This window comes from Mixophyes fleayi, chromosome 5 (genome assembly GCF_038048845.1).
Source record: "Mixophyes fleayi isolate aMixFle1 chromosome 5, aMixFle1.hap1, whole genome shotgun sequence".
Taxonomy (NCBI): Eukaryota; Metazoa; Chordata; class Amphibia; order Anura; family Limnodynastidae; genus Mixophyes; species Mixophyes fleayi.
Window position 1 is genome coordinate 186,800,760 of NC_134406.1, and position 20,709 is coordinate 186,821,468.

The window sequence follows — 20,709 nt, forward strand, 5'->3', positions numbered from 1 at the left end:
AAATGAGCTATGTGGTTAGGTGCATTTACACAAAAATGAGTACAATTACACCCGCATATTTTGAGGATAGTAACTGACCTTTATTCTGTATTATAAAACACTGATATGGCTCCAATTCCACCCTTTTAGATCACACAGATAAGACATTCTTCTATTGCAGGCCTACAAGAATCACAGCAGGGGTAGTAGAAGTATCTTAATGAGCCAACCTTTTTTTTTTTTTTTTTTTTTTTTTCTAACCAACAATCCATAAAACAGCAGAATTGCAGAAAGAAAAACCGTTTTAATGCTTTATAAATATATTGATTAATAAATGTTACTTGTTGATGATCACTATAATTCTTTAATGACCTTTTACGCCACCATGACCAGACCAATTTCTACATTTTTGCCATTCGGTGATCCTATTAACCAAAGTTATTGGTTTTATTTTTTTTTTGTCTAAATAAATGGCCTTGCATCAGAGGAACTTTGGGGATAGCCAATGGTTCTTTATGATAGCAGCTGCATTATAACAACATTCTATATGCATGTACTGTGCTTAAGTGATATTCTAGTAGAGATTGTTCTCTGTTGGCTCATGAAGACCGGGGTCTGGAGTAACAGCCATCTATACCACCTTGTATAAATATCCCAAGCACACCAGACATCTTACGTCATGCTATAGGTGGGCAAGAACAGGCTAATGAAAAATTACCATATGAAACTATTTTATATATACAGTGCTGCAAAATATTTGTTCTATATAAACATAGGCTAATAATAACTGATTATAAATAATGCAAATGTCTCACATTTTGAAATAAGATAAACCAGAGACTTTAGTGGTAACAGTACAAACTTTTACTTTTGTTAATAATCAAAAACCATCATCCATTTTGGCAAATACTTCCATTTGGTTACATGTCTACAGTATTAACATTTTTACACAAGTTATGCCTGTTTGCCTGTATATAGCATTGAATTATGAGCATAAATATGGAGATTCCGCAAATATACCTGTAAGAGTAAAATAGTTTAGTTGAACAAATATACAGAAAAATGTTAAACAAAACAAATTGTTTCATAAAATCACCTTTGTCACTACTAAGCCTCTTTCCAGCTGCATTGTAAGAGCCATCTCTCTTCAGTCTTGACATGGATGAGACAGATGTATTTAGAAGCACCACTCTTAACAGCACAGTGAATATAATTTTCCTCCTCAAATGATTTATTCTTGACAAACTAACGTCATCAGTTTCAATAACCTACTTACTGATATCTTTTAGAATTCTTAGTTATAGAGTAATATTTTAATCTGTAAATTGTAAACCTTTCCAAGCTCTTGTATGGTCAAACACTTGTTTGACACCTGCTTAAAATACATTTATTTTCCCACTGTCTCCGTTTATCTGCACTTTGAACTAAAGTTAACAGGAGCACCGTTTTTGACGGGTCCACTGGCGATATTTTTTGGATTTTCTTGGTCCGCTTTCTCACGACTAAATGTAGTGTCTTGGTCACTGTCGAACTCTGACTCTGATACCATGAGACTGGAGTTGTGTTCTGTGCTCCTGTGCTTTATACCTGTGAAATAGAAAGATTACAGAGCAATAATTCAATGCTACCATTGCCATTATGTATCCCAAAAGTTGAAATGACCCACAATAAACAGTGTTCATTTAAAGTTAGTATGATCAATGTATATATACAAAAATCCTTTAAATTTCTTCCCCAGGAGAATACTTTAAGTTGCAAGTTACAAATATTGAAATCTATCTACAGCTTTCAAAATAACCAAAAACCAAACTAAAAATTGTATCCTGAACTAAGGGATCTTTGAAGTCACTAATTGTTACTGTAGTAATGGAGACTGACACAGTACGAGTTAGTCAGTTGCAATGTCTTCCTACATACCATACTTGGGTCTTAGTGCCATTCTTTCTTGCTCATCAAAATTATCCAGGATTGTATATTTCGTTTTTTTCCGTATTTTGGTCCTTTTGCGGCTGATGTGAAACAAATATAAATTTTTAGCTAAAAACCTAGATAGTATGTAATAAACATTAAATGTGAACAAAGACTTGTGCTAATAGCAAATTTTCCTATTATGAATATAAATACGCAATTAATTAAGAAGTCAATCAAATTAGCTATATGCTTGTGAGATTATCAGAGGCGCGAACAAAATATAACGTGTCAAAAGGTTAGTGCACAACATCTAAATACAATCACATTTCACTTATTTAGGGACTGGTTTTTTGTTTTTTTAAGAAAGACTAGAAAATACAAAACAAATGCAAAGTGCCCACAACACATGTAACACATGTAAGTGTATTTTGCAGTACACACTGCAAAATACACTTACACTGAAAACACAATGTATTTTATCATTTTTGTTTTTCATTTTATTTGCTGTACCTGTATAATTTGAACCAGAAATGAATGACCTAGTAGACAAACAACAGAATTTAAAAGGCCTGATATCACTGGACTTACATAGACCTAGACAAGCATTTAAATATCTACAAATACAGAAGGCAATTCTTCTCCATCTGAACTTGTTTACCTCTTGTAGCAGCAAATGCAAAACCATGTTAGTCCCATCAGGAAGGCAACCAAGGCAAATGTAAGCACACTCATATAAAGGATACTCCATTCTGCAAGACAAATCAACACCTAGGACCATTTTCATCCAAAAGGATCAGATTGAAATGTGTGTGTATAGTAATGGTACATTTGTTGTCCAATCCTACAACTTTCTTACATTGGGAATGCACTGAAAAGGTCTTTGTTGTATGAGATCAAATTATAATTGTCGTGAAACAATTATTCATAAAAACAATCAGATTTAAAATCATGATATTGTAACATGTGCCTCCATTATATATTGATGGTATTGTAAAGAAACAGAAACATTGTATGAAAAAAAAAATAAAAAAAAAAATGCTTTTGTGGCCAACTTGAAGGATTCAGGTTATTTAAGATAACATTTGTACTCTACATTGCAACAACAGCATTTGATTGATTAGTAATCCAGTCACCTCCGATGGATTGAATGGACAATCCAGATGAGAAGAACTGAATGCATTGTGGGAGGCATAGTCAGTACAGTAGGGTTGGTGTACACTCTGATGTGGCTACCTGTGTTACACAGTATCTAACTGTCCATTAGGACTGTAAATATATATTACAAATGTAGTGTAATGGGAAGGTAAAGCAAGACAGTAATGGCAGAGTGGTAAGACTGCCAGAATCAAAACAGAAATTGGGGAGAACAGTAGTTGGACAGGACTTTAGGAAAGTGTACATAGCATATGATACTTAAATGAAATGTACTCACCACAATTGCTCTCTCCATCACTAATATAACGTTGAATAAAATTCTCTGTCCAAAATGGATAGCAAAGACAGGATTTTGTAATTGGATCACAGTGTCCATGGCCCGAACATTTCAAAAGACACACTAGTGGAAAGAGTAACGTTTTACAGATGTGCTGGAATCAAGGATCTATTGTCTGTTGATTTAAATAAATATTTCATGAACATGTCTGGCTCTAAAATTAGTTTTTGTGTGTGCAATGAAAGCACAGACTTAATAGACTCTGTATAAAATGCACTTATGTTCAAAAGTTTTATAAATGGGAAAAGGTGTTTGCAAAAAATGGACAAAATACATAAATTATTGAATTATTTATAAGATGAATTTAGAAATATAGGTTACTAATTCTATTAGTAAATGTGTTTTTAAGATGGTAGATAGGATGCAGTCAATCAGCTTTCTTTCCAACATATTAAATCACTGAACATAGGGACTGTAATCAGGGACACTTTTTCTTATGGTCAATATATTCTCACACATGCACAGATAATGACCACAAACAATCCATAATGTAAATCTTACCAGCAGCATCTACTCTGATCACCTTGTACAGTAGGAAATCGGCCTTCTCCTTCAAGAGCTGTTTCTGGAGGGTACGAGCTGTGTCTGCTGCCTTTCGGATTTTAGGAGGATGACCACTTTGGACATAGAATAAAATTACAGTGCTGTTTGTGGAGATAAAAATAGAAGCAGTTACATAGAGGTTTAGAAATATAGCCTACATTATTAATGTCAAAACACTAAAACATTGTGAAAATTTCTTTATGAAAGGAAATAGAACATTGACATTTAGTTGTAGTGAAAAAGTAAAAAGCATCACAATTAGCTCATGCCAATGTCACAATGTTGTACACTAAAACAGCAGCCATAGCACAGCTTAATACAACTGCACGGGCCATTACATAGCAGACGTTGCACATCTAGGGAGCGATCTACTAAATTACAATTTTCCAGGGGTTTTTTGATTTTTTTTAAATTGTCCCCTCAAAAGGGGGGTTTCTTTGTCTCTGCCATTTAATCTATGAAGCATAATCTTTCCTATTCCAGTGCTTTTTAGCTATTTACATCACTCATGACCAGTAATGGAACATCCATTAATGAAATGTTATCACATTCATTTCAATGCACCCATTTATTTCAATGTGGTCAATAGTGCACCTGTGAAAACCCCATTGAAGTGAATAAGAAAATGAATTACAATGCTTGCACATACATACATTTCTTATTTTGCCTTTTTTTTTATCGAACTCATGTCACTCATTTTGATCTGGAGTGTCTGAAACCAGTGGAAAAGTTTTGGTCATTTCCACAATCTTTTCAGAGATTTGCCTGTACTATACTTGTCCCTGGAACATAAGCGATTTTGATGGTTTGCCTATTTCTAGAAAATTTTGGCAGGAGATTTAAAAAACTGGTTATTTACATGTTGATTTGTGTCTTATAAATTCCATGATTAGGAAATAGTCATTTAAATCCCAATAACAAATGGTCATTTTGACACTATTTCTGCAAATTGAACTATAATAGATCTCCCCCTTAGAATAGCGCAGGGCTATATTATTACTTTTTCTGTGCTACATCAGTATTATAAGAACGCCAGAATCATGATCAAATATAAATATACATTAAAAAAAAACAGTCGACTGCAACTTTTGTGACACATCCAGCCTTGAAAGACTATTTGGGAATTATTTATTTTGTTACAACTTTGCAACTTTCTTATTTACTAAACTAACATGAATAATGACAGTATACCTTAAATCTGAATGTGCTTGTATCTTCTGAACCTTAATGTCGGAGTCAAGGACATTGAGTAGGACAGCCAGCTGTCTCACTAAAGTTTCTTTCTGTTGTTCGCTCAGTTGACCGACTACCACCTCCAATATCAGCTCTATCAGGTTTTGTTTTCTTGGATCTTTGAAAACAGTTACAAGATTACAGAAAAGCAAGTAAAATACATAGTTATACAGTGCTTGATATATATATATATATATATATATATATATATATATATATAACAAGTTAACCCGTGCATGATACTCATGCATTCTATTCAAATCAAGCTACTTAAGGTGTTAAAAAGGTTCTTGTCATGCATTTGGGCCTAGCCCAGGCCTCCTCAAGGAAGAGCGTTACTTCCCGACGTAAGTGCCCTTTTTTAACGTGGTTTTGTCTACATGTCACCACCTCATCATTCTTCTCCATCACCTCATCCTTCATTTTCATCGCCACATCTATACAGATGTCTATCCAGACACAGGGATCTCTCTCAGCGGTCCTGAGTATCACACTCCTCTCACTCTGTCACCCCTGGCAACCACCAACCACTCCCCACTGTCACCCCCGGCAACCACCAACCACTCCCCACTGTCACCCCCGGCAACCACCAACCACTCCCAACTGTCACTTCTCCTTCAAGAAATATATATATATTTTTTAAATCTTCATAAACACTTTTAACAATTAATAAATTAAATTAACAAATTAAAAACATCTTAGTATACCAAATTTCAGCCCTTTCTGAATTTTTTTTCCCACACACACTAAGAATTTAGTAGGTCAGTGTATAACTCCGCCCAGCAGGTGGCGCTGCAGCTTGGTTTTATTTTTTCCACACCCACACATACACACAGACAGACTAACACACGCCACTAAGCATTTATATTATAGATCCTTTTAAACAAGCTACCAATGATTTTTGTATTAAAGAATCTAAATAGAAAGTTTGTGGTACACAGATTTTACATATACTCCCAAATTTAAAATCTAGAACACTGTTTTTACAGAATATAATAACTTAGACATAATATATAACTACACACTAGTGGTATCATCACAAACTATTACTGATATGACTATATTGTAATATAATAGCCATTCAGGTTTTTTTCTTCATTTTCTAAGACACAGTACAAAACGTAAAGCTGGTATCTTATTGGTTGCTATAGGTTACGGTACTTTTTTACAAATTGCACCGTGTTATTAAATAAGCCCCCCCTGGGAAAATGATGGATGACAAAAATTGAATCTGATGAAAAAGTTAATGTTATAAACACCTACAAATTTATTTAGAGTTATTTAGTTATTTATTATATAAATCTAGGGTACACTAACACAATGCAGCATGTTATGGTTTGTGTGACCAGAAGGTTAGCTTGCATTGCAGTTCACATCATTGAAGGATTTAATCAGCCCGATTCTATTCAATAGAGCTTTACTAATTGGAGAAACAACATTAAAGGAATGTAAACGTTTTTGGAATAAACACAGTTCTGAGAAGTATGCACTATTAGACTGGGCACACAAGAAGGACCAAGTGGTCTTGTTGGCCAATGATCAATTGGTCTCTGCTAGCTAAGCCCAATTCACGGCATTCTGTACAGACAACAGAAAACCATGATAACTATTTACCAACAGACGTGATTCTGTGTTCTGTTTCAAGAGTGAGAACAATCTAACAACATGTGGTGACTTATACACTAATGGTTTATTCAAAGTGACCTCTACATATACATTTAGAGCTTGTTATTAAGCCATATTAAACTAATAATATATGCAAGAAGCTGCGTTTTCCCTAAGGCATAAGTTTTATCTACTTGTTCTTATAACTTTCATACCAGGACGCACTTCCACTGTTGCTGTGTCAGTATCTGAATCTCCTTTGGCATCCGTGACCTTCAGATGGAAGAAATATACTCCTTCCACTAGACTGGTGAGATGAAGAACTGGCTTGTGGTCAGATAAATCCATCACATCCTGACAAATAAAGATTTACCAGTTGTGAATTTGATTCATTTAAATGATCATATTATTATATAACACCAAAATAAAACACTGTCACAAAATAAAATATTAGTCTCATCTCTATATCAAAGAAAACATAGGAATGTCTGTGTATTACTTGTGTATTTGTGCAGTGGAGCTCTAAAATAAATATACAGCTTACCAATGAAATATAATCATGGGAACGAGCAAACAATGAAGGTAGTGCAGTCTAAAGGTGCCCACAGACACTGGGATTCCACTTTTACCCCTTTTTGACCACACTCTCAGCATGTGTGGTCCACATTGACTCTTTTACTCCCAATCAACAACTGAAAGGGGTCTTCCAGATGTTAACTGGAGCTGGAGGAAAATCCAGTTGGACAATAACTGCAATCTGCATGCATGTTGTCATATTTTAACCACACAAATAATGCAGTATAGGATCCAGTTGTTCAGCCTGAGTGCTAAATGGCCAGATTTCTCTCATCTGTTCATACAAGTATGTGGCCAAGTTGAACATAGTCCCGACCACTTGGTATTTGGGTAGAGCCGATGGACCTGGCCAAATGTTGGCACCTACTCTCCTCAGGATGTGTTCCTGAAAAAATAAACTGAACAGTAGGCAACCTTATTGATGAAGTGCACTGGATGCGCACCGTAAATGTCATTGGTTTTGTACCTGTGCACCTAGATGGTCCGCCCATTGCACTTCAAACAACATGCCTACTAAGGTTAGCAGAATTCTTGGCACCACAGGCATAAGGATTTACAACAGAGGGGATGGGGGATTCCTACTATAAAGATACCTACTCTCCCCTCGAGAAATACATTTTGCAAACTTAGTTCACTTAGTAATGTGCTACTCTGCAAAAGACCAAAACAGGATGATACAAAGTAAGTCCCAGACAATACCTGATCAGCTCTGAGCCACTGGAGAAACTGGAGTGAAAATGAAAATGACTGTGCATTCTTCCAGAAAACAAGAAACATCCCTAAAAATGCACCCTCTCTACCCATTTATCTAATTTTAATAATCTCTATCCACAAAACTAAGCAAAGCAGTCTGCCTACAACAAAAGTTGTGCTCTGCCCAACCCCACTCATTGGCCAGAGCAGACTTTTGCTGCTTTGCAAATGCCTTCAATCATCATCAGCTATTTATATAGTGCCACTAATTCCACAGCGCTGCACAGAGAACTCAATCACATCAGTCCCTGCCCAATTGGAGTTTACAGTCCAAATTCCTTAACATAGACACACAGACTAGGGTCAATTTGATTGCAGCCAATTAACCTACCAGTATGTTTTTGGAGTGTGGGAGGAAACCGGAGCACCCGGGGGAAAACCCACGTAAACATGGGGAGAACATAAAAACTCCACACACTAAGACCGTGGTTGAGAAATTAACTCATGAACCCAGCACTGGGAGGCAGAAGTACTAACCACTAAGCCACCGTGCTGCCCAATCTTGCTCCTATGCACTTTGGTGGAAATCAAGGTGCATGATGTCACCACTGAGTATTGCACAGTGCACCTCAGCTGTTTTGCACATTGTAAATGAGCTTTCAGAGGCGGCAAATCATTGTTGATTTAATAATATAGAAAACTAGGTTGTTGTGAGAAAAATAGTTTTATATTAGGCTCTGACTTCTGCATGGTTACTATACATTTAAAAGGCACACTTTAATCTTCTGAAGAAAATACACATCACCCAACTGATGATAATATTACCAAATTAGCTTCCCTCTTGCCTTCTGGTAGAAAAGTACTTCTGAGCTGCAGATTTTAGCTGCCTCTTATTCATTCAGTTTGAAAAGATAGTCGTCGGACCTTCCACTTTCTTCCCTATTTTCTATAACAGAACTTGTCTGGCAGCCATAGCTATTACTAGTTTACTGAAACTGTGGCAACAATGTTACTGTTCTCTACAAAATAGTCAACTCAAGGGCCCTGGCCCACTAGCGTCAAAATAAATTCATTGTAACAGTACTAAAGCCTGTAAACAGATTGTGTTTGACATGTGGTGACACTGACGGTTAATGCAATGTCAATGATAAGGGTATTTAGTACTGCATATAAGATCATTTGAAATCTTATTTTCATCAAAAAGGAAGCAGAAAATAAATAAAATTGTTTGCAACTCAAATTATCAAATGCAGGAAACACGAACAGATATCTCTATTTAAGCAAATTTGGCCCTACCTAACAGCTTGTGTGGTCAACCAGACGATAGTTTGGGTTTGTTTGCTCATAACAGAAAAGTCTGCAAATTATATGGGAGTGTGAAAGATTATTACCCAGCCAGATCTGTGACTTTTTTTGTAGCTTTCTTCTGTGCTTTTTTCCAATACATTTGTATAATCATAAATAATCAGACATAGTTGTAAATTTATTTTTGATTTTCTTGGATTTATTTGCAGAGATACACAGAGCAGCTCTCTGGACCCAATTGTCTCCAATCCAGAGAGCACAGCAGAGCTGTGTCATAATCATATATAACAAAAGTGATCATCTGACTGGTTATATAAATACATGGATGAAAATCACATGGCATTCATTATAGAAAGATAAAATAATATATTTATTAAATGGTAGCAGATACATAAGGTTCATCTGAAGGCAGAAACCCCCTTTAAGGCTGGATTTGCCTTATGTTGCTGGTAACTAATTCAAATCTCTATCAAAGTTCTTTATTATAAATCCTATGTCAGGGTATTTAACTGATTTAGCGGGTAATTGGTTATGTCATTTATCTGCTTATTTCATTACTTGTTGCTGATTCTCTTATTAATGTCATGAAACAAGGACACAGATTGAAGGCGACTGGTGATATAAAGTGTTTGTAAGTACCCCAGCTGCTGGACTCTGGCCATCTCTTGTCCACTGGTATGACACTATTCCTTGATCATCAACAGATTTTGATCCATCCAATGAAATGGAACTATTAGGTAGCACAAGAACATGTGTTCCACCAGCATAAGCCTTAGGGGGGCTGTTCTTTTCTAAAACAAGAATATATCTTCATGTTATAGATACAAAGGTAATAGAAGAAAATTGACATATAATTATTTTAAAGACTTTGACATATGTTCTGACCCTTAGGGGTATATTTACTAAACTGCGGGTTTGAAAAAGTGGAGATGTTGCCAATAGTAACCAACAGATTCTAGCTGTCATTTTGTCGAATGTACTAAATAAATCATAACTAGAATCTGATTGGTTGCTATAGGCACATCTCCACTTAGTAAATGTACCCCTTAGTGCCTAAGCTAAAAGACTGCTAGACCTAAATACTTTGAATGCATGTGCTCACATTGAGCCTGATTCATTAAGAATCTTAACTTGAGAAACTTCTTATTTCAGTCTCCTGGACAAAACCATGCTACAATGCAAGGGCTGCAAATTAGCATTCTGTTTTGCACATAAGTTAAATACTGACTGTTTAAGCTATCAAGTATTTGTGTGCTACATGGAAAAGACAGATAGCTTAAACAGTCAGTATTTAACTTATATGCAAAACAGAATGCTAATTTGCACCCCTTGCATTATAACATGGTTTTGTCTAGGTGACTGAAATAAGAAGTTTCTCAAGTTAAGATCCTTAATGAATCAGGCCCATTTATCCTATGTGTTCTCTGGAGGAAGCAATAACTTTATTTAAAATATTTAGTTCAAATAAATTTCTGAAACATTACACATACATTTATAGAATGTTTTAGTAGTTTCTTTTTATATAAGCCAATTTGTATTTTAAGCCAAAGCTATTTTTATAGGTTTAGTTCCCTTTTATATTATATAAACTGCTTCATAAACAAGCTTGTATCAAAAGCACACTTTACACAGCAACTTTAACAGAACATGCATGAAACAATGACTGTACTATTTATCTAAAGAGCTCTGTGCTTGCACATATTTCAAAGTCCTGAATAATTAATTTGATTTATTGGCACAGGTTGCTTTGGACATACTATAAGGTAAATGGAGTGACAGATGGGCTTGTAAACAACATAAAACTGGGATCATCAGCAGAGTAATAGGAAATACTGTAGAGAGCATGGTGTTAAAAAAACAATCCATTATGTATGGAGCTACAAAAATATGTGCAATAGATGAAGGCAGTCTTAGGCAAAATGAGGCTCTCAGCAGGTGTGGCACTACAAGTTCTAGTATGCCAGGGAATGCTGGGACTTGTCGTTCTACACCAGCTGAAGTGTCACTGTGTGCGGGCATCTGGTCCAGAGAGTACTAAGAAATTACACCAACATTCAGTATTCACTGCTTATTGAATGCATACAGCTATAACAGTAGTACTACAACTAATAAACTCTGAACATAAAATCTACTAGGAGCTCACAAATGAAACTCTTTAATGACAGGTCTGTAAACTTTTAAGTCATCTGCACACATCTTCCGCTGTAAAGAAATATGTTGCTGTAATATTTACCTTCCTTAACAGTTACAGAGAGAATAGCTGTGCTGCCTAACCCTTGACGGTCTTTGACAGTCAATAGAAAACGGTATGTACCCAGTTGCAGGTCAGCCACAACAGCCAATGGTTTATCGCTGTTCTGAATGGTCGGCACAGTTGGCCCACTGAAAGATAAATAAAGATGTTGATTAGCTGTGGAAGAACACGTTTGTATTTATTTTATTTGGTATTTGGTTTCTTTTAGCTACATATAATTTTGGCTATTTATAGGTATTAGCTAATAATAATAAGAGCAAAATATGTGTAAATAATGTATCTTTATTTATTGTACAAAAATACTTGCTCAGTCAGGTGCCAGTACTCTGCAAGAATATGTCACATTTTGGGATCCAGGGATGTATGAAAGGTATAAGAATTCTGATTATGAAGAGGACCTTTCTTGTTAAAAATAAAATTGTCTGGGGTGATAGTATAAACTATTTTAAAATGTTTAGAGTAGAAACATGACTGGCATTACACAGTACTTATTACAGCCTATATAAGTACGATAGGCTATACTTTCAAAGTTAGTCAGTCACAGGCAAACTGTAAGAGACACTGCAATAAGAAAACAATGTTTAGGTTATAAAAGTTAAACCATAATGAATAGTCCAGCAATTAAGGAATACCTGTTTTATTTAGGTAGTGTAAAAAACACAAGTGACACTGATGATGTTAACAATCTTACTCAATGTTTTGTACCTGATGTTGTCCCATTCATAGGAAACAATGCCATGATCATCTCTACTTCTACTCCCATCTAACGTTGTAGATTCCACTGGGAAAGTCAATTCTTTATCGGGCCCCGTCTCTGCTACAGGCGGACTGTTAACCTCTGTTAGTAAAAATACAGGCATTTGACTATATATAATGTATTAGACTATATATTTTAGCCAATGTAGAAGATGCTATACATTTTTTATAGACTACTGAATGCATCAGTAATTAAGGTATGGGATCTGTTATCCAGAATACTTGGGCCTAATGGTTTTCCAGGCAAGCGGATTTATGCATAATTTGGATCACCCTGCCTAAAATGTACAATTTAAACATTATACATGTCTTACTATACACAGCCTTGAGCAATCATTTCTTGTAATTGTTTAGCATTGGTACTCACAGTGATGTAAGAAAATGCGCAGTGATCGTGTATGTGTATAACATCATTACCAAAAAGTAGCAATCATTTACTTTTGGTCTTTCTGGATAATGAATTGATAAATATTGGATAAGTGTATAAATCACAGCATCACTCTAAAAAGATTGTAGGCATTTATTTGTTTCATTATTAATCTGCAAGCATGGCCCAGTCCACACTAAAATCATATTTATTTTATTAAATGATCCTGTCTTTGTTAATTATATATACATTATACCAGTGCTTTAATTGTTCAAGTGTCCAAAACACTCATTAAAATACTCTTAAATTTATATATTTATATTTAATGAAAAATGCCCATCTGACACCACCCTATGGAGGAGGAAACAGATACATGTTTTGTAAATTAAAAATATGCCCTGTGGCTTGAACCATAAAAGTACATTGCTATCTAGACCTTGGTGTAGAATATATGTATGAACAGACACTTCACCTACCAGGTTGTACAGTCACAGTCACTTGAGCAGTAGATTGTTGCTTGGAGGAATCAGTGACTGTCAATTGAAATATATAATCTCCAGACTGCATTGCAGTAGCTTGAAGGTATGGAGAGCGTACACCCTGTGTAACACGAGAGGTCATTCATATGTACCCTATAAAACCATCCCCGATGTTATACTTAAAAACCTGTTGCTAGACTACACCTCCTAGTACACTGCTAGGCAATGTGCAGATTCTTTAGAATATTGTAATGTTACATAATATTAGCCAAACTTAATAAACAATAAAAGTTAAAATGCTCTGTTTTCAGAATATTTAAAACATTTTTTACATTTGATGTTAACATTTTTAAATAAAGATAAAATATCAAGGTTTCATTTCATCTTCATTTTGGCAATATATATTGTTATAGCTGTTTAAAATATGTTGTCACTAAGGCATTATATTAATCTGCATTGCCTGTGAATTTGTACTTTTGTTTCTATAAAAACAGGAGATACTGTATATGTCCACACTTGTTGCTGCCCACATATGCCCAATACTTAAAGGAGAGACACACAGGGGCAGGCTGGGCTGGGCTGGGGGGCATCTGGCCCCTGGGCCGGTCCCACCTGCATTTTTTCACCTTTAAAGTAGGCTGCTGAGTCAAATCTTGCCACCTGGGCAAAAATTTGCCAACCCTCCCCTGGAGACACACAAAGTTTCCACCATTACCTGCAGGGTCACCACTTTTCCTTCACTAGGGATCAGAGACCACTCATAGCTGACAATTTGGTAGTCATCACTGCTCAGATTTCCATTCAGAGTGATGTGATTTTGGGGAAGGGTTATGACTTGGTTAGGTCCAGCATTGGCAATGGGTGGGTTGTCCACAGGACTGATCACAGTGACATAGGCTTCAGTAGCATTTGTACTTCCATCAGAGTCAGTTACAGTTAACCTGAAAACATAAGAACCAAATCTAAAACTAATGTAGGCAAGAAAACTCAAAATAAAACTTCAACCTACATCATGAAAACATGCAGGTCACAAAATATTCCTCATGCTACAAATGATTGTATTTCCTTTAAATTGGACCTGTCAGAAAGCTAACCTAACCTAATGTCAGGTTGGCAAAGCTATATCTTCAGTGCTGGCCTCTCCATCACCCCACCTTTCTAGTGTGTGGAGCTCTGATATTTTTTACTATATTTCCACCCCTTTCAATACTTTGCTAATAAAACAAACTCTCCATTTAGATATTTAGGCAAACAGATGGTTGCAAAAATCCAACTGGACAGCAATCAATAGGAAAGGCCCAATCCTCCAGCTTACAATTATCATGCAAAGCCACGTGTAGTCATGTAACAGCCAGAGCAATAGGCACAAAAGCAGCCACCTGCATTCACAAGAGTGTCCCCTCTAAGCTGTGTTGCAATACGGTTGCCCATTATTTTTCTTTTTCCTAAATGTACCCCTCACTACTGTGGTCCCGCCATTTCCTCTGGCCCTCTGATTATAGATTCTGCCCCTGTGTTTTAATATATTGCAACCTGTGTATGTGTATTTACAATAGAAACACAGTTTAATGTGTCTGCCTGTTTCATCAATCTCTCCAAGTCCTGGATGGCTGCATGTACAATCAGTCTGTCTAACTTATCTGTCTGTGTTCCAGACAACTGCACAATCTAGTCTGTCTATCCTCTAGGGTTATCCATGTTCTGGGTGTTTGAATTGGACATTTTGTCTGCATGTCCTGTCTGCCTTTCTTGCATGTTGACAAGTGTACAGTGCCTTGTCAGTCCGTCTGTCCTATCTGTCTATCCATGTCCTGGAAGTCTGCATGTCCTGTCAGTCCATCTGTCTTATCTGTCTATCCATGTCATGGAAGTCTGCATGTCCTGTCAGTCCATCTGTCTTATCTGTTTATCCATGTCATGGAAGTCTGCATATCCTGTCAGTCCATCTGTCTTATCTGTCTATCCAGGTCCTGGAAGTCTGCATATCCTGTCAGTCCATCTGTCCTATCTGTCTATCCATGTCCTGGAAGTCTGCATGTCCTGTCAGTCCGTCTGTCCTATCTGTCTATCCATGTCCTGGAAGTCTGCATGTCCTGTCAGTCCGTCTGTCCTATCTGTCTATCCATGTCCTGGAAGTCTGCAAGTCCTGTCAGTCCGTCCGTCCTATCTGTCTATCCATGTGCTGGAAGTCTGCATGTCCTGTCAGTCCGTCTGTCCTATCTGTCTATCCATGTGCTGGAAGTCTGCATGTTCTGTCAGTCCATCTGTCCTATCTATCTAACCATGTCCTGAGGAACAGTAAGTCACAACAAGGGAAAATGGTTTTTGACCTTGTCAGTGAAGCACTGCACACTTGTTAATGAACCCCACCATCTGATTATATTACCTTTTAAGGAGCTAAATAATGATAACAAAGCAGGCATAACAGACAGCTTAGATGGATCAGATATTTTCTTCCGATTATTTCTATATTTCTTTCATGCATTAAATAAATCATGCACTGTGCCTGGACAAGCACTTAAGTGGCAGGAGGGCACTTACTGAGAAAGATTAGCACTGGTCCAATACTAAATTATAACAAAAAACTTGTCTACTACAATGTTGCCTAAATGGTCCTCATAAGAATTTTTCTATGACCTATTGTCTCACTAACATTGCTTCTGTTGTATACCATTATATTTTTAAGATACACCAAGCATAATTGGTCTAAATCATACAGTTCCTGGTAGCAATCAGTACTGGTCTCACCTAAATGTATAGTTTCCAGTTACCAGATCAGACAAATGCAAGACTGGTTGATCTCCTAATGTCTTCAGTTCTTGTAAAGGTCCTCTAATCTCTTCCCAATGATACGCTACTATTTTAACATCATCTGTGCTTTCTGTGTTAGAAACATAAGAGAACTCACTAGTTTGAAGCCTGTTTTACGAGTGATTTATCAAATAATGTTATATACAGATAAAACCAATAAACCTCACATTGCTTAACCTTAACCAAACATATGCTTTTATGTTAATATCGGGCAATGTACAATATACTATGGAGTGTAAATAGATATATACATAACGTACCCTTTATCTGGACCCCTAAAAATTATTTTAAAAAATCCAACAAAGGAAATGAGGAAGATGTATGTGATACATGCAAGTATGTGATTGTTTGAGCAATACCTATCAAATATAGAAAAATGTCCATACAGTACTTACGACTTCCATCAATAAAGACCAATGTTCTAGGTAATGATACCTCCTGTGTTTTCGGAGATACAACTGCAACTGGAAGCTGATTGGTTCTGGCTGCTTTAGAAATTAAAAATAACATTCTTTTGTTAACTTTTTGTGGCATATATCATACTTAATACTTAAGTGATTTTGCAATGTAGACTAAATCTACACTGCATAATATTGTTCTATTATAAGGTCCTTCCTCAATATATTATTAAGGATGAACAACTACATTTTCCTATAGGTGGTGCACCACAGAATACAGCGGCGGTTCCCAAAGTGTGCGCCGCGGCGCCCAGGGGTGCCGCGGCACTGTCACTGGGGTGCCGCGGGCCAGCCCTAGAAAAAAGCAAACAGAAACTTACCAATCCACGCGGCGCTAGGACCCTGCAGCCTCCTCTCTCCCGCAGCTATCACTGAATATCGACGTCAGTGACAGCTGCGCGAGAGAGGAGGCTGCAGGGTCCTTACCGCAGATTGGTAAGTTTCTGTTTGCTTTCTTTTTTTCTATAGCTGGTGCCTGGCGCGGGGCAGAGGAGGAGGGCAGAGGAGGGGGACAGATGGCAGAGGGGGGGGGAGAGAGAGCAGAGGAGGGGGACAGAGAGCAGAGGAGGGGGACAGAGAGCAGAGGAGGGGGATAGATGGCAGAGGAGGAGGGCAGATGGCAGAGGAGGAGGGCAGAGAGCAGAGGAGGGGGACAGAGAGCAGAGGAGGGAGACAGAGAGCAGAGGAGGGGGGCAGAGAGCAGAGGAGGAGGGCAGATGGCAGAGAAGGAGGGCAGATGGCAGAGGAGGGGGACAGAGAGCAGAGGAGGAGGGCAGATGGCAGAGGAGGGGGACAGAGAGCAGAGGAGGGGGACAGAGAGCAGAGGAGGAGGGCAGATGGCAGAGGAGGGGGACAGAGAGCAGAGGAGGGGGACAGAGAGCAGAGGAGGAGGGCAGATGGCAGGGGAGGGGGACAGAGAGCAGAGGAGGAGGGCAAATGGCAGAGGAGGAGGGCAGATGGCAGAGGAGGGGGACAGAGAGCAGAGGAGGAGGGCAGATGGCAGAGGAGGGGGGCAGATGGCAGAGGAGGAGGGCAGATGGCAGAGGAGGGGGACAGAGAGCAGAGGAGGAGGGCAGATGGCAGAGGAGGGGGACAGAGAGCAGAGGAGGGGGACAGAGAGCAGAGGAGGGGGACAGAGAGCAGAGGAGGAGGGCAGATGGCAGAGGAGGGGACAGAGAGCAGAGGAGGGGGACAGCGTGAGAGAGGGCAGAGGAGGGGGACAGCATGAGAGAGGGCAGAGGAGGGGGACAGCGTGACAGAGGGCAGAGGAGGGGACAGAGGGCAGAGGGGGAAACGTGAGAGAGGGCAGTGTGCCTGGTTGCAGAGGAGGCAGTGTGCCCTGTTGCAGAGGGGGCAGTGTGCCTGGATGCAGATGGGGCAGTGTGCCTGAATGCAGAGGGGGCAGAGTGTCTGGATGCAAAGGGGCATTTTTGCATACAACTAAATAAGTATTTCTGTCGTGACCTAAATACTTATTACAATTTTTTGACCCAACTACTTCTAAAACAGGACTGCTCAGTAATTATTTTGGAGGGGTGCCTTGAAAAAATTTGGAGACTCTAAGGGTGCCGCGAACTGCAAAAGTTTGGGAACCACTGGAATACAGTAATAATAGCAAACCAAAAAAATATATATATATTCCAATAGAGGGCACTCAAGGGCTAGAGAAATATAACTCAATATTTTTAGATATGCATTGAAATATATCCATCCCTTTTGTATTTAAGGCAAAATATAACAACAAACCAAGCGAAAAGTGAAAGTTGTTCGTCTTTTTCTTGAACCCCAAATAATTTATAGGCACATTTTTTTTACTTCTATATTATTTTTTTCTGCCATCAATATATGAATCCCCATATGTGTCACCAAATTGGGATTTTTTTTATTGGTCGAGTTTTATGAAGCAATTCTTTCATCAGAGACTCTGAAAAAGTATTTTTTTTTTTTTTTATGAAAATGTTTATATTAGTTTAAGCAAATACTTAATATTCCTCTATTGCTGAAATATTAGGAGTTCTGTAGTTATAAAATTGTTTCACTCATAAGTCTAATTTACTGGGTCAGTGAGTCTGCTACAGGCATGGTCGTGCATAGGGCGGCAAGTTTTCCCCCACATGATTTTGCCACCATAGCATGTAGTAATACTAGGACACCATGGCCATACTGCATCTATGGATAGAATGACATTCTGGCTCCCTCTCCCAGGCAGAGAGAGAACAGGAGTGAGAGAGGCAGTGATGAAACTTACATTAATTGCCTATCACTCCATGGCAGTGCAAAAACACACCAGTGGGAGATGCAAGAAAGTTATGTCTACATACCTATAACTTCTCTACAGGTATGGATGCAATTGGGGAGAGAGATTAATAGACACAAAATAAGAATGGGGAAGACAGGTACCCCAATGAGAACACAGATGAGGGAAAGTGCAGAGTGAGAAGGGATTGCAGGACCAGGCACTGGAAGGCGAACACTGGGATATGGGGGAGAGGGGCATCTATACCATTGGAGGGGAGCACAAACAAGACACAGGAGGCGAGAAGGATACAGGCAAGGTATAGGGAGGGCAGATTAACGGCACGCCTGGGCTACGTGGCAGCTCACATGATTTAACACCATCTTACCACTCCATGAAAAATCTCATGAGGATGCCTATAGCTAATTGTGTGTAGTTTGTTGAAGATACCTTAAAAAGTAATTAACACTGACATTATTGGTTATGTAGAATCTTATTAAAAACAAGCTACGTTTAAAAGAAAATGTGCCCAACATGTATTCTTAGTGGTTAACCCTAAATACATTGCATGTTGGGAATGAATGAAAATAGGTAGATGGTATGAAATGCTGTAGTGCCATGACCTCTGTGCATATGAATACTACAATTACCTGGCTTGACAGTAACATTAACAAATCCTTCACCAAAAACATCTTCTCTTGACACAGTCACTCCCAATGAGTACAGGCCTGCTGTAAGCTGTAACAATCAATAGCGCAAGATAAGTCATATCACAAACACGTCCATAACATCACACCAATAGCTGAACACTTCACTAGTAATGAGTAGTGTTATTAATGGAACAGATATATATAAACCACAGGTTAAAATTATCTGCAATCTACAGTCAAAAACAGTTCAATATGGTTTGAGAACTACTGTTGACTTGGTATGGCTGACAAGTTGAGATGAGTGATGTTTTCCAAACTTCTGTTAAATATTTGTCTGCATTGGGCCGGGAAAATTTCCACATTTCATCAGCGGAAATTGGCATTAAGTGTTTCTTGTGGAATGCTTCCATAATTTTTGTTCCTCCCGGAGTTTCTAATTCAACGAAAAACTTGAAACACTCCATAAAAAATACGAACTTGCACATTACGAATACCTAAAGTGTAATGTACAAAGCTGGGAGCCTCATCTAATCTTCTACGCTAGCCACTTGGGATTAGCTGGCATTAGGACTGCAGTAGGATATGATATTAAAGGAGAAATGCCTTGAAAAAATCAGTCAGGCTATAAGAATCTTGGTGTTTACCATTTTCCTTTGTTTTATTTCTTCAGTTTGCTATTAATGTCTTATGATATTCTAAGAGCTGTGAGCCTGTGTCTGTGTAGCAGACTGACTGTGTCTGTGTAGCAGACTGACTGTGTCTGTGTAGCAGACTGACTGTGTAGCAGACTGACTGTGACTGTGTAACAGACTGACTGTGACTGTGTAGCAGACTGACTGTGTCTGTCTGGCAGTCATTTTTGTTTGCCGACCACAGAGCTTTTAAAAAGGATGATAATGATTTTTAGGAGGATAGCTAAGAAAAATTATCACCAGATGTATACTTAAAATGTGCTTAACTTGCTACTTAAAGAAAAAAATATTTTATGTTGTGTTGCTCCTTTAAACAACAAAGAAAAATATTTTATTTTGTATTTAATTTCTTTGCTAACGGCATATAGACAAAATGTACAAAATGCATCTTTCATCTAAGATGAAACCTGATTTCCACCAACTCAGGACTGGTACAAAATTCAAATGTTTCTGTGCAATAAAAAGCAAGCGTTGCCCTTACAAATGTACCTGCTGTACTCCTTTATTTAATAGCAATAATTTTGCTCCACAAATTTAAATCTCGTGTTTCACTGCTCCACAAAACTACTCGTATTTAGCAAGGAATGCCCACACTCTGTCCACCCCCTCCTATCAGCAGGTCTGGTAACACCACCATCCTGCTCCTCAAACCCAAAGCACTGTGGCAGA

General features: G+C 38.0%; 1 protein-coding gene across 2 annotated transcripts in view; it reads right to left on the reverse strand.

Annotated features, from left to right (window-relative positions):
• Nucleotides 1-432: 432 nt before the first annotated feature.
• The window catches only part of KIAA0319 (KIAA0319 ortholog), a 35,308-nt gene continuing 15,031 nt past the window's right edge, over nucleotides 433-20,709 (reverse strand). Inside the window, exons 6-20 of one of the 2 annotated variants that reach the window (XM_075213150.1) lie at nucleotides 19,349-19,436; nucleotides 16,400-16,489; nucleotides 15,942-16,074; nucleotides 13,909-14,134; nucleotides 13,191-13,314; nucleotides 12,297-12,429; nucleotides 11,571-11,719; nucleotides 9,977-10,128; nucleotides 6,979-7,117; nucleotides 5,117-5,276; nucleotides 3,884-4,026; nucleotides 3,323-3,445; nucleotides 2,549-2,639; nucleotides 1,897-1,988; nucleotides 433-1,566 (exon numbers count right to left, since the gene is read on the reverse strand). In XM_075213150.1, the coding sequence (XP_075069251.1) occupies nucleotides 1,388-1,566; nucleotides 1,897-1,988; nucleotides 2,549-2,639; nucleotides 3,323-3,445; nucleotides 3,884-4,026; nucleotides 5,117-5,276; nucleotides 6,979-7,117; nucleotides 9,977-10,128; nucleotides 11,571-11,719; nucleotides 12,297-12,429; nucleotides 13,191-13,314; nucleotides 13,909-14,134; nucleotides 15,942-16,074; nucleotides 16,400-16,489; nucleotides 19,349-19,436 (2,022 nt within the window). In that variant the 3' untranslated portion in view covers nucleotides 433-1,387. Of the gene's footprint in view, nucleotides 1,567-1,896; nucleotides 1,989-2,548; nucleotides 2,640-3,322; nucleotides 3,446-3,883; nucleotides 4,027-5,116; nucleotides 5,277-6,978; nucleotides 7,118-9,976; nucleotides 10,129-11,570; nucleotides 11,720-12,296; nucleotides 12,430-13,190; nucleotides 13,315-13,908; nucleotides 14,135-15,941; nucleotides 16,075-16,399; nucleotides 16,493-19,348; nucleotides 19,437-20,709 lie in introns of both variants that reach the window. The other variant, XM_075213149.1, reaches the window with a different exon arrangement.